The sequence below is a fragment of the Carcharhinus amblyrhynchos genome, chromosome 14 (assembly GCF_965287045.1).
Source record: "Carcharhinus amblyrhynchos chromosome 14, sCarAmb.v2.hapA, whole genome shotgun sequence".
In the NCBI taxonomy this organism is placed as follows: Eukaryota; Metazoa; Chordata; class Chondrichthyes; order Carcharhiniformes; family Carcharhinidae; genus Carcharhinus; species Carcharhinus amblyrhynchos.
Window position 1 is genome coordinate 13,796,696 of NC_137337.1, and position 12,673 is coordinate 13,809,368.

The 12,673-nt window shown below is 45.1% G+C and overlaps 1 protein-coding gene across 5 annotated transcripts in view; it reads left to right on the top strand.

The window, feature by feature from the left end:
- The window catches only part of ccdc85ca (coiled-coil domain containing 85C, a), a 216,484-nt gene extending 204,329 nt beyond the window's left edge, over nt 1-12,155 (top strand). For 4 of the 5 annotated variants that reach the window (XM_080202321.1, XM_080202322.1, XM_080202324.1 and 1 more), the window contains 3 exons: nt 5,921-6,022; nt 9,516-9,617; nt 11,680-12,155. In XM_080202321.1, coding sequence (XP_080058447.1) covers nt 5,921-6,022; nt 9,516-9,617; nt 11,680-11,769 — 294 coding nt within the window. In that variant the 3' untranslated portion in view covers nt 11,770-12,155. The remainder of the gene's footprint in view (nt 1-5,920; nt 6,023-9,515; nt 9,618-11,679) is intronic. The other variant, XM_080202323.1, reaches the window with a different exon arrangement.
- The last annotated feature ends 518 nt before the right edge of the window (nt 12,156-12,673 follow it).

Here is a 12,673-nt window from a genome sequence, read left to right on the forward strand (position 1 = left end):
CCGATAGGGTGAAGAGAAAGATCAGCTTAATGTGCAGTGGGACCATTCAGAAGTCTGATGGCAGCAGGGAAGAAGCTGTTCTTGAGTTGGTTGGTATGTGTTCTCAGACTTTTGTATCTATTTCCTGGAGGAAGAGGGTGAAAGAGAGAATGTCCAGAGGGTGTGGGCTCCTTGATTGTACTGGCTGCTTTTCCAAGGCAGTGGGAAGTGTCGTATTACCCACACTCCACACAACTCATTCAAAACACAGGGAGCAGAATTTCACAAGAATCATGTAAGGCAAAAATACTTGTAGGTTTTGTGTAAGCTCAAAGGGGTGATCCTTTAAAACAGAGATAAGGAGGAATTTCTTCAGCCAGAGAGTTGTGAATCTGTGGAACTCTTTGCCAAGGAAGGCTGTGGAGGCCAAGTCATTGAGTATCTTTAAGACAGAGATAGATAGGTTCTTGATTAATAAGGGGATCAGGGGTTACGGGGAAAAGGCAGGGGAATGGGGATGAGAAAAATATCAGCCATGATTGAATGGTGGAGCAGACTCGATGGGCCGAGTGGCCTAACTCTGCTCCTATGTCTTATGGTCTTCAACATTAATGCAGAGGGTGACTAACATTGATTAATTCAGCAGAATATTGTTATTTAAACAGTTAAGTTTGGAAAGTTGGAAAGGAGCAGGTGCAGTGATAGAAATCTGGGGTAGGGGTTGGTATTTCGAGCAGGACAGATGCAGGAGATGGATGTACCGCATCAATCTCTCTGCATGAATGAGTAGGTTTTCAAGCCTGATAGCAGCGGTTTGTTTTTTTAACATTGATGGGAGGAAGCTCATGGAAGAAATGTGAGAAGCCCAGACGAACACACCCTGGGTCACTTACTCTGAATGACCCATTTCATTGCACCAGGAATAATGTTTTCACTGGTTGAAATGGAACTGGTGCCGAGATTGAGTAATGGCCAACGTGCAGGTTGATTATTCTGGCAGGAAGCAGTCATTCCCCTGACGGGAGAATAGTTGTCCCTCCCTTCCCTGCGCTCACGGTTAATGGGGTCATCGCTTTGTGCAGCCGTGCATGAAAGGGGAATGTGTTCAGATATGAAGTCTGCGCTGGGAGACTAAGATAAGTGAGGGCAGGGGGGGAGAAGGAACATTTGAACATACAAATAATTGGGGTAACAGAATGCTAAGAGTCCCCAGCAGAGAAGCGCAGAAGAGGATTTTACCTGGATTTAACCAAAATGTAATAGAAAAGAAGTTTCAAGGCCATTTCAAACAGAAAAAAGAAAGGAGTTGCCTTTTTACAGAAGCTCTTCACACATTCAGTATACTCCAAAGAGTTTCATATCCACTGAAGTACTTTTTGAAGTGTTTTCATTTTATAGTCACACTGTGAATAGCAAAGTCCTACAAAGCAGAATGAGGTCAGTTAATATAGAGCAGAAAGTGCTGGAAATACACTTCAGCACCTGTGAAGAGAGTGAACCGGGGTTAATGTTTCAGGTTGATGACCTTTCCTCAGAACGGGCTGGGGGAGGAACAGAACGAGATGGTGCAGTAGATTTTATGCAAGTGAAAGGGATGGAGAGATTAGAGTCTGTGGTAGAGTGGAAGAAGGAAGAGATTCATTGCCTAAAAGTTTCCTGGTGCAACCACAGATGTCCACTGGATTGACCCATAATACAAGGGTTAGCTCCGTTGGCTGGACACTGGGTCATGATGCCGTCATCGTGGGTTCAATTCCCGTACCAGCTGAGGTTATTCATGAAGACCTGTCTCCTCAACCTTGCCCCTTGACCGAGGTGCTGTGATCCTCAGGTTAAATCACTGCCATTTAGCTCTCCCCCTCAAAGCCCCTGAAAAATGTCAATTGTTCAAGCCTTTCCAAGTATCAAAAACAGAAACAGCAAGCACTTGAAATCTATTTATTTTGTGTAAACATTGTTCAATTGGCAGCATAGATCAGAGAGTTGGAGCTTTCAATCAAACAATGTTTTCACTAAGGTTTAAGTGTTTGAATCCACTAATAGATTTCTGTGCTCTCAGCAAATCTTCATTATGTATTCTTGGCTGAGAGCCCGACATCTATGAGAGTACTAAACCCCGAGCCCTAGTAGTAAAAACAATGTTTCTTTTCAAAAGTGGAAATTTATCAATGAATAACTTTCCTTGAAAAGTATTTTTATACATCCCACTTTCACTATAGGGTTCATTGGTTCTGTACAGTGTATGGTGGGTAAATGGGCATGGAAGTGCTGTAGCTTGGCATGAGGGAATATGGGGGTAGAAAGGGGCATCTGTTGGCATGGGGGTGTGAGGGACATAGGGATGGGTAGGTGTCCTTGTCTTGACACGGGGCCATGAGGGTCCATGAGTCATGTGTAAGGGGGCATCTGAGGTTCTATAGATGTGGGTCTGGGGAGTGTGTGTGTTGGGGGAGAGTGAGGGATGTGAAGGCTAAGGCCAAAAGGGCCTCTCTATTTTTATTACAATTGGGACGAAGCCCCATAGTACTGAGGCAGGCCATTTAAACAGCCTGCCTTAACACCAGGCAGCATCTGTGTCCTGCACTCTAGTTCACCTTTGAAATAGAAACAGTCAGATGGACTTCCTTTCATTGGCATACTAGTTGAGAAATCTGTGAGGTGGTTTGCAATCCTACCTTGATTGGTGAAATACATGTTGGAATTCTTCCAGTTCCGCAGGCTATAAGATTGTCCTTATCAGCAAGCTGATAAATAGGATCCAAGTTAATGTCTCACCATACAACTTGCTGCTGAAACAGGCCACATTAAAGATATCCTGCTTTGGCTGTCCCAATTGGATCATTGCTCGCGGTATATCACACAAATCAGGAATGAGCCAAAAGCCACCATTTTCAGCCTTGGAAAGTTCTCGATCTACCTGATTATCCTGAAAATATTTCAGAAACAGGTGAAGCTAGCTGTTTCATGCTGCTGCTCTATAGTAGTGACACAAGCGCTGTTCGCCAATAACAGAATGCTGCCATCAAACCAAAAAAGTACTTTCTATCTATCATATGATTGAATAAGGTGGTATATGAATTTCAGTGCCATTATGATGCCAGCTATGTAGGCCATACATCCCAAAGACTGGTGGATTGTATCAAACAGCATGTCCCTTCTACTGTTTGCAATGGACAAGGTGCAAACTGTAACAAACCCACCTGTGCTTGAAAAACTCAAAACACAGTGTCCAACATTAGATGTGATTCTGCAATTTAGCATTTGCTAAATAATTCTCAGTGTATTAAGAATTATACTGACAACCCATTTAAGACTGTCAGTCAGGCCCACAGTGCGACACATTTGCAGGTACTGGAAGCTACATATATTAATACGCAAGAATATGATGAAGGATGAGAGGTGACCTGATGGAGGTGTATAAGATGTTGAGAGGTATAGATCGGGTGGATTCTCAGAGGCTTTTTCCAAGGGCTGGAGTGGTTGCTACGAGAGGACACAGGTTTAAGGTGCTGGGGAGTAGGTACAGAGGAGATGTCAGGGGTAATTTTTTCACTCAGAGGGTGGTGGGTGAGTGGAATCGGCTGCCGTCGGTGGTGGTGGAGGCAAATTCGATAGGGTCTTTTAAGAGACTTCTGGATGAGTACATGGGACTTAATAGAATTGAGGGTTATAGGTAACCCGGTAGGTATGGATATCATCAGTGCAACTTGTGGGCCGAAGGGCCTATTTGTGCTGTAGTTTTTCTATGTTCTATGTTCTACACAGGGCTCTGTTCATTGCAGACAGAAAGAGAGGTTCACACATTGTTTCTGCTTCAGCTAAACAAAATAAATGACAACAATTTGCTGGTTCATTCCTCAGGGCAATATCTGAACCAATCAGAGTCAAGTGATTTAAATTTCAAACAAAGTTTGGCAGTTAACTGTCAGTTACCATCAACTCATACCTTCTTCATGCAATGCCTCTACTAATCAAGAGTCCACTCGCCAACCAATCGACGCTCTGTTCATACAGTATATATTTGTTCATTTCCCTTGCATTGTATTCTTGCGAATTGTCCTGATGAGTACAGATGAAAAGCTTCGACAAACAATGTCTCCTTATTCAGTAATAGAAAAGAATTTAGTAAGATAAAATATGGTTATACAGCTTCGACATTGTTATCCTGTAATCTGAACAACGTTTACAGAAGTCCTGAGAGCAGTGATTAGAACAAGTATCATGCTCCAGAGATATGGAGGATAAATGGAGACTCTGCTTTGGCTGGCTGACCTGTGTCCGTGTTGTACCTTCTATATGAATCTGCTTTTAATTCTGTGCAAGTGAACAGCTTATAATCTCACCATGCATTTCTACTACTGCCCCAATAGAGCCTCTTAATGGAGAAAGGAACTCTGCTGCAATGTGCAATTCCTGCTGTAACTTCAAGCACCCCAGACATTCTGTCTTCCACCTTCTTCCGTTGGGAAAGCGATACAAAAATCTGCAGTCACATACCAACCAACTCAGGAACAGCTTCTTACCTGCTTTTGAATGGACCCACCTTGAATTAAGTCGATCTTTCTCTACACCCTAGCTATGACTGGAACACTACATTCTGCACTCTCTCCTTCTCTACGAACAGTATGCTTTGCCTGTATAGCGTGCAAGAAACAATACTTTTCACTGTATACTAATATATGTAACAATAAGAAGTCAAATCAAAAAACTTTTCCGTTATATTCAACTCATGGCACTTTTAAAAAAGATCTCCCTCAAACTCTGTGACATGAGTCTATTTCCTTGGCTCGAGGGAGGATGAGAAGCCATTGATTTAATTCCTCAAAGCTATTTTAACCTACTTGAAAGTCTATTCTACATTCTTTTGTTAGCAGTGACACATACATTAACCTAAAACAAATGATGCCTGGAGGCAGGTGTAGTATTGCTGGGTTAGTTGGGGATGTTTATAGTTGAATTAGAAAATTGTTTCATTGTTCCTGGCTGAAAACTCTCTTGGTGTTGAATGGTGGAGGCAGGAAAAGGCCTATTATTCCTGGTGTGTGGTAGTCACTTGTTGTGGGCTCACCCACACTGAAAACACTCAAGTGTTGCAGCCGTCCATTCCTTTCATCCTTGGTGCAAGAAATGTGGAAGTGTTTGTAAAGGTTTAAGTTGCACCATTTACTTTTAAGAAGATCTGTTCCCAGGAGCAATTGGATAACCTTGTATTGTTCCGTCGCATCTTGTTCTGCAAATTATATTCTCGCCACAGGATCGTATTTGCAAATGGATGTGTTTTGATGGTATCTAGTTTAAGCAAGTAATTGAGTTATTGCTGAAAATCCCACAGCTTTGCTGACTAAACTGCACCCATTTCCACCTCTCTCATTTTCGTTACCTGGTACATTTTTTTCTTTGCTTCCCCTAGTCTCATTCTCTTTCTCCTCACCTAGTCTTCCCCTCCTCTTTCCTTCCTCACTTACCTATTCCTTTCCCTCCCCTCCCTTTCTCTCTGCTCCCTTCCATTCCTTGGCACCACTCCACCAACCTCCCCCACACCCTTCCCAAACACCCATCAGTGTCTCTTCTTTATTTCCGTTACTCCGACCTATTCCTCTCTCTCCAATTTTATTCCCCACTCCTTGTTTCTCTCTCTCGCTCATCCTTTCTGCCCCTCTCTCATCCTCCATTCTCTAGCCATCCACCTCCCTCCCCCCATCCTCTCCTTTCCTTTCCAATCCCACCTCTTCCCTAATAACTTTATTGCAGTGTTAATGTAAGCCTTACTTGTGACTAATAAATAAAGTTCAAATCTACGCTACTCCCCTTCTCGCCGCCTTTTCCTTTCATTTTATCTCTCTCTCCCTCTCTGGCTTTCCCTTTCCCCATCCCTCTCCGCCTGCCACTGCATCCTGTTGGTGTACGCAGTGTGTTCACGACTTTTGTCTTTTTTGAACAGGGTCCTCCGTGGCTGGTGACTGGGGACCCCAGTGTTCCAGTGGTTCCACCTGGATTCATACAAACTGCCCAAAAGCCAGAGGCTGTAGTGCATGCGATGAAGGTAAAATGCTGCAGATCCCTTCCCACCCCCACTCAAGGCAATGCCTTTATTCACTGAGGGGAAAAAAAAACTGGACCTTGCTAAGGGTGCAGACTTAACTGCACCCTTAACTGAAATAACAACAAAGTGATTCTGCGAACTGGGGGGGCTGGAAACGTTTGTTTCCTGTATCTGGAGAGCAGGCGAATGTGCTTCAGAGCCCGAACCTTGTGTTCTTTTGTCAGACTGACAAAGGTAATCAGTGACTATAAAACAAAACAACCCAGCCAGTCCCGCGTCAATCACCCATGACGAAAACAGTCCTTCAAATAAATGGCAGTGTTTTTTTTCCCAGAGTTTATTTTCGTTTTGTTCACAGGGCTATCTTTTTTCACTTTGGTGTCCAGTTCTCCTTCTGTCTTGCTACCCACCCCCCAACTCCCCCCACCCACCCAAATCCCCAACCGGCCCTCCTCCGTCTGACACGTTGTTACTTCTCATTCCCAGCTCCATCTGGGCTAATCTGGAGACAGGCCCGTCTTGTTCTGTGGATTAGCCATTCACAATCAATAGGCCTTTTGTCACCTCTACTCTCCCTTGCTCTTAAAACAGCCCCCACCAATAAAGTAATGATGGGCATCTAAAAACCATTCCTAGCGACAGATGCCTTCCCATGTGCACCTGCTGCCCCTCAAGTTATTTGCTTCCATTCTGTGAGGACGTTAGAAGTTTGTAAGATCTTTAATGTTCCGGCTCCATCTCGTTACCTCCCCTTCCTCCTCCCCCTCCCCCCTCCCCCACCCATTCTGTTCACCCTTCATGCCAAGTCTATGGAGTCCGTTTCCCGTGCGCTAAGGCGAGGATTCCTCGCAGAGGGTTTAACGAGGCCACCGTTTTACAACGACCGGACAAATCCAATTCTGTTTTTACTTCGCGTTTTCTTTTACCGGATTCTGGGAACACTGTCCTGTTATTGGGCCCATTCCTTTTATGGATCAGTCACTTTGTCAACCTGCGCAAGAGTTTTGTTTGCCGGTGCGGTGGAGAAGGGAAGTTACAGCCAACCCCACTTGCAGGGTTAACCAGCAATGAAAGGGGCCTGGGGGGGGGGGGGCAGGGTTGTGGGGGGGGGCTGCTGTGGTGGTGGCTGGGGGGTGGTGGGGGACAATCTTTTCACACAGAGGATGATGCATATAGGGAATGAGCTGCCGGAGGAGATGGTAAAGGCAGCTACAATTACAACATTTAAAATACATTTGGACAGCTACATGGATGGGAAAGGTTTAGAAGGATCTGGGCCAAACACTGGCAAAGTTAATTTATTCGTCACAAATAGGCATACGTTAACATGCAATGAAGTTACTGTGAAAACCCCCTAGTCGCTACACACCGGCGTCTATTCGGGTACACCGAGGGAGAATTTAGCATAAAATGAGACTAGTTTAGCTTAGGAAACCTGGTCAGCATGGACGAGTTGGGCTGAAGGGCCTGTTTCTGTGCTGTCTATCCCCATGACTCTAAATCCCATTAGGGAGCTCCTTGCATGTCACACCACTCCAATCCTGCAGCAGCGATTCCTAAAATCTATCCGAGGAGGTCACTTTCTGCTTTTTTCTTTTGCTTACGTGGGATTATGAGATTTACCAGTGTTTTGTCCAATTCCATAATTTTCCACAGAAACAGCGTATCAGTGGCCTTGTTGCAATAGCTTTTACAGGCAGCTGGTCTTTTCTCAGAGACAAATAAGCATGTGTGTCCTGGGAGCCAGCACTAATTCCATTAACAGAGAGGCTGCAATTAATCATACCTCAAGTGTGGCCACCTTTTGGACATTTCACAGCTCTGAAGATGGGAGTTCATCTTTGTTGCCACATGGAAGATCTTTCACTGTCATTGTGTCACTGCGAAAGGGGGCTGGTGCAAATCTGCAACTCTCTTGCCTCACCCACCCCCCCACACCCAAAGTTGTTGAGGCCAGATGGGAGCGGAGGGGGGAGGAGAGTGGTGTCAACTGAAAATTTCAATACTGAATTTCAGAGAATCATTGAATCCTTACTGTGCAGAAGGGGGCTTTCAACCCATTGAGTCTGCATTGTCTCTCCAACACCTTATCCAGGCCCAATCCTTACCCCATTCCCCTTACCCCCCACCCCGCCCCACCCATAACCCCACACGTTTATCCCGCTAATCCCCCGAACCCACACGTCTCTGGACACTAAGGGGCAATTTACCATGATCAGTCCACCTAATCAGAGCATCTGGAGGAAACCCGTGCAGACACGGGGAGAACATGCAAACTCCACACAGACAGTGACCCAAGGACGGAATTGAACCCGGGTCCCTGGCGCTGTGAGGCAGTAGCGCTAATCACTGTGCCACCGTGCTGCCCATTTAACATATTTTGTTAGACAGTGATTTTAAGGATTATGGAACCACTGTGTGTGAGATATCAATCGACCAAACTCTAATTGAGCTAATTGAACAGGCTGGAGGGTCTGAATGACCTAGTGAGCGTGTTTTGGCTGGTGAATATGTCCTTTATGTGATTCCATTGACTTTAGTAGAGCACAGGCTTGGTTGGGCTGTATACTAGGCAAACAATACAGCCATACCCTTTATGATCTTATTGTCAAAGACAACTTTCTAGCCCATTAATATGCACTACCGCTGCATTTAAGTTTTTAAATGTAATTTCTTACTCAATATATTTTTTAAAACTCCATCTTCCTCCTCTCTCAGAGGGATGGGCTGCTGCTGCGGTGCCTACCCTCAGTGCCAGTGCTGCTCTGGCACAGGTGGCCAGATGAGAGTATGGGGAATGATTACCAGCAGGCTTATTGACATTGGAGGGCATCACGGCCACACCTAATCATAGATCACAGAATCCTCCAGTGCAGAAGGAGGCCATTTGGCCCATCGAGCCTGCACCACCCACAATCTCACTCACGCCCTGTCCCCATAACCCAATACATTTACCCTAGCTATTCCCCCTGACACTAAGGGATAATTTAGCATGGCCAATCCACCTAACCTGCACATCTTTCAACTGTGGGAGGAAACCAGAGCACCCAGAGGAAACCCACACAGACACAGGGAGAATGTGCAAACTCCACTCAGACAGTGACCCAAGCTGGGATTCGAACCCGGGTCCCTGGCACTATGAGGCAACAGTGCTAACCACTGTGCCCCAACGCTGCCCACATGCCTCTGTGCTGTCCACCAATGTTCAGACAAAAATCAGGAATCACTTGCTAGTAATCAGGCTCCCTCTTTGATTTTGTCAATTTCTGTTTCATATTATATTAATCCGTTAACTTAGTACAAAACGGGGCACTGAACCTAGGTACAGCCTGTATGGCTCAGTGCATCATGAGACTAATTAGAAAGCTAGGCCACACACACTGCTGGACATTTCTGTATAATTACGAAGAGCTGAATGTGCTATACCCTGGAATGCATGTAACTGACCCAGAGTTTCTTCACTGTTAACCTGATGTACATTTCGGGTTCCCAGGTCCTGGAAGTTCACGACAACCTGGACAGACAGTTGCCGGAAGACTGCGAGCACGATGACTTGAGCGAGAAGGAGAAGGCCATTGTTCGCGAGATGTGTAACGTAAGGATTCTGTTGTTTTAGTAATGTGAAACCACACCAGGACAGGACAATATCAGATAGCACTGCCTGTTTTCAACGGGCCCTCGCAGTGGGAATCTACATGGCAAAGTTATATTTAGGAAATAAGAAACAAAAGGTTTGGGTAGAGTTTGATAATGTGTGACAGTGTTCAATGAGTGATAGTGAACTGGCAACTCATTTACATCTCCCAGTTATTAGCCCTGTCAGAGGAAGCATGAAACAAACCACTGATTCAGTAAAGCCAGGTTTATACAATCAGACAAAGTCAAACTCTTCCCCCTTGTGTTTGTCCAGAGTTAGAACATTAAAGTCTTTACTCAACACAAGACCCTGATGGATTAAAATCAACAGGAAGACTAACTCCGTTGAGTTAGCGTACAGCTTATGCAGTTGCATGATGAACAATATTTCCAATGGCCTTTTCAGTCCAATGATTCATTGCAAACAGAATATTCAGGAGACATTCAGCAAGTTAGGCACAACCTGTGGAGGTTGGAATGGAGTTAACAGATCAGGAGAGAGATGGGGATACAATGGTAATGTCATTGGACTAATCATAGAATCACCACAGTGCAGAAGGAGGCACTAACAATAATCCCAATCAGGCTCTGTCGTTAGTATTTACCCTGCTACTCCCCCAACACTAAGGGGCAATTTAGAATGGCCAATCAACTTAACCCGCACATTTTCGGACTGTGGGAGGAAACCGGAGCACCCGGAGGAAACCCATGCAGACACAAGGAGAATGTGCAAACTCCACACAGTCACGCAAGGCCAGAATTGAACCCGGGTACCTGGCGCTGTGAGGCAGCAGAGTTAACCACTGTGCCACTGTGCTGTCCACTTAAACTAGAGGTCCAGGTGAATGACCTGGGAGCATGGGTTCAAACAGCACCACAACAGCTGGTAGAATTTAAATTCAAATCAAAAAATCTGAAATTAAAAGCTCGTCTTTCGCATAGTGACCACAAAACAATTGCCGATTGTTGTAAAAACCCACCTGGTTCTCTAATGTCTTTTAGGGAAGGAAATCTGCCTTACCTGATCTGGCCTACATGTGACTACAGACCCACAGCAATGTGGTTAACTTCTTAAATACCCTCTGAAATGGCCTAACAAACCTAACAAAGTTGTTTCAAGCCTCTATGAAGTCCAACAAGACTTAAACCGGATAGATCCCTCGAATGGCAACAGCAAATCCAGACCTGTTGATCCTGCAAAGTCCTCCAGACTAACATCTGTGGCTTGGGTCAAGATTGGGAGAGCGGTTTACAGACAAGCCTGACTGACATATACCTTACAGATAATGTTCCAGACACCACCATCAATATTTCTGTGTCCCTTCAGCAGGATAGACCCAGCAGTGATGGTGTCACAATGGTGTCCGGCCAGCAGGCAGCTCTGGGAGCTCTCCAACATCGACTCTGGGCCCCAGGGAATCTCACGCTTAAGAAAAACAGAGGGTGAAAAAGAAAGAATAAGAAATCACATAATGAACCTCAATCTTTACACAGTCTGGGAAATAGGAGAGAGGCAGCGAGCATAATGAAGTATGTTTGGGGTGGCACGGTGAGACAGTGGTTAGCACTGCTGGCTCACAACGTCAGGGTCTGGGTCAGATTCCTGCCTTGGGTCACTGTCTGTGTTTGCACATTCTCCCCGTGTCTACATGGGTTTCCTCCGGGTGCTCCAGTTTCCTCCCATGCTCCAAAAATATGCGGGTTAGGTTGATTGGCCATGCTAAATTGCCCATTAGTGTCCCGGGATGCATATGTTAGAAAGATTAGCAGGGTAAACATGCTGGATGATGGGGATAGGGCCTGGGTGGGATTGTTGTTGGTACAGACTCGATGGGCCGAATGGCCTCCTTCTGCGCTGTAGGGTTCTACAATGGCCATAATCTACTAGAACAGGCCAGAGGGGCTGAATGGTCTATTCCTTTTGCGATGTTCATTCTTATACTGGTGCGTTTGGAGCGTAGAAAGAAAATATAAGAGAAAGTCAGTCTCCAGATTTGAAGTGTAATGTGTCTACTTTTCAGGTGGTCTGGCGTAAGCTCGGGGATGCAGCTGGCTCAAACCCTTCCATCAGACAACATCTCTCGGGCAACCAGTTCAAGGGACCTTTGTAGTGCTGTCGACTGCAAGGCATGGACTTGAGAAGGATGGGAACACATTCTCATTGCATCTGTACACAAGTGGAAAGAGTAGAACTTCTGAGAAGTGTAATCCTGGCCAGTGTCTCAGCTTGGCCTCACCTACTGTCTAAATGTGAAGAAAGAATGTGCCTATTGTGCTGGAGAGTTCCACCTCACGCTGACTACAAAGCAAATGTAAATTACTCATATGTTGCTGCCTGTAAATGCAGCTCTGGTAAAGTGTACTGCACAGCATTCTGCAGTTACATGAATTGATTTAATGGAGTCTGTGTAGAGAGATTAATCTCAAATGCGTTGATCTCTGGATAATGTTAAATAATCTCCCCGCCCCATTCCCCAAGTGTCCCATTCACATTAATGATTGCTAGCAAGCTCCTTTGATTGCAGTGTTTCCTCATTACATTACTTGGAATGGACAATATGGCTGGGAGATATTATAAGCAAATCCCGGTGCCAGCATATGCAGCAATAGTTCTGTAGAGTCTGTTCAGCAGGATCAATGTGAAAGGGGTCACATTTCCCTATACAGGAAAACCCTGACCCAGTAATACACCTTTCTCTCAGTATCTAGATGTACAGCTTCAACTGAAAAGCTCTGGAACCAGCTTTGGTTTAGAAAGCCATCGATATGTGCGACCCCAAGGACAGGGTACCTGAGAGGGTTCAAAAGACGGAATTTCCACAGTTAAAAGACGTGGCAATCAAGGGGAAAACATTATTTTCTTTAAAGAGACAGTATTCTTTTCAACAGCCGAAATTTACCTTCTGCCCTGAGTTAGTCTATTTCAGGAAATCTTATTGCCCTGACTCCGCTGTGAAATGATATTTGCAGCTTTCCAGTGTGATTTGCTTCCCAGCTCCCTTATTCTGGATGTCG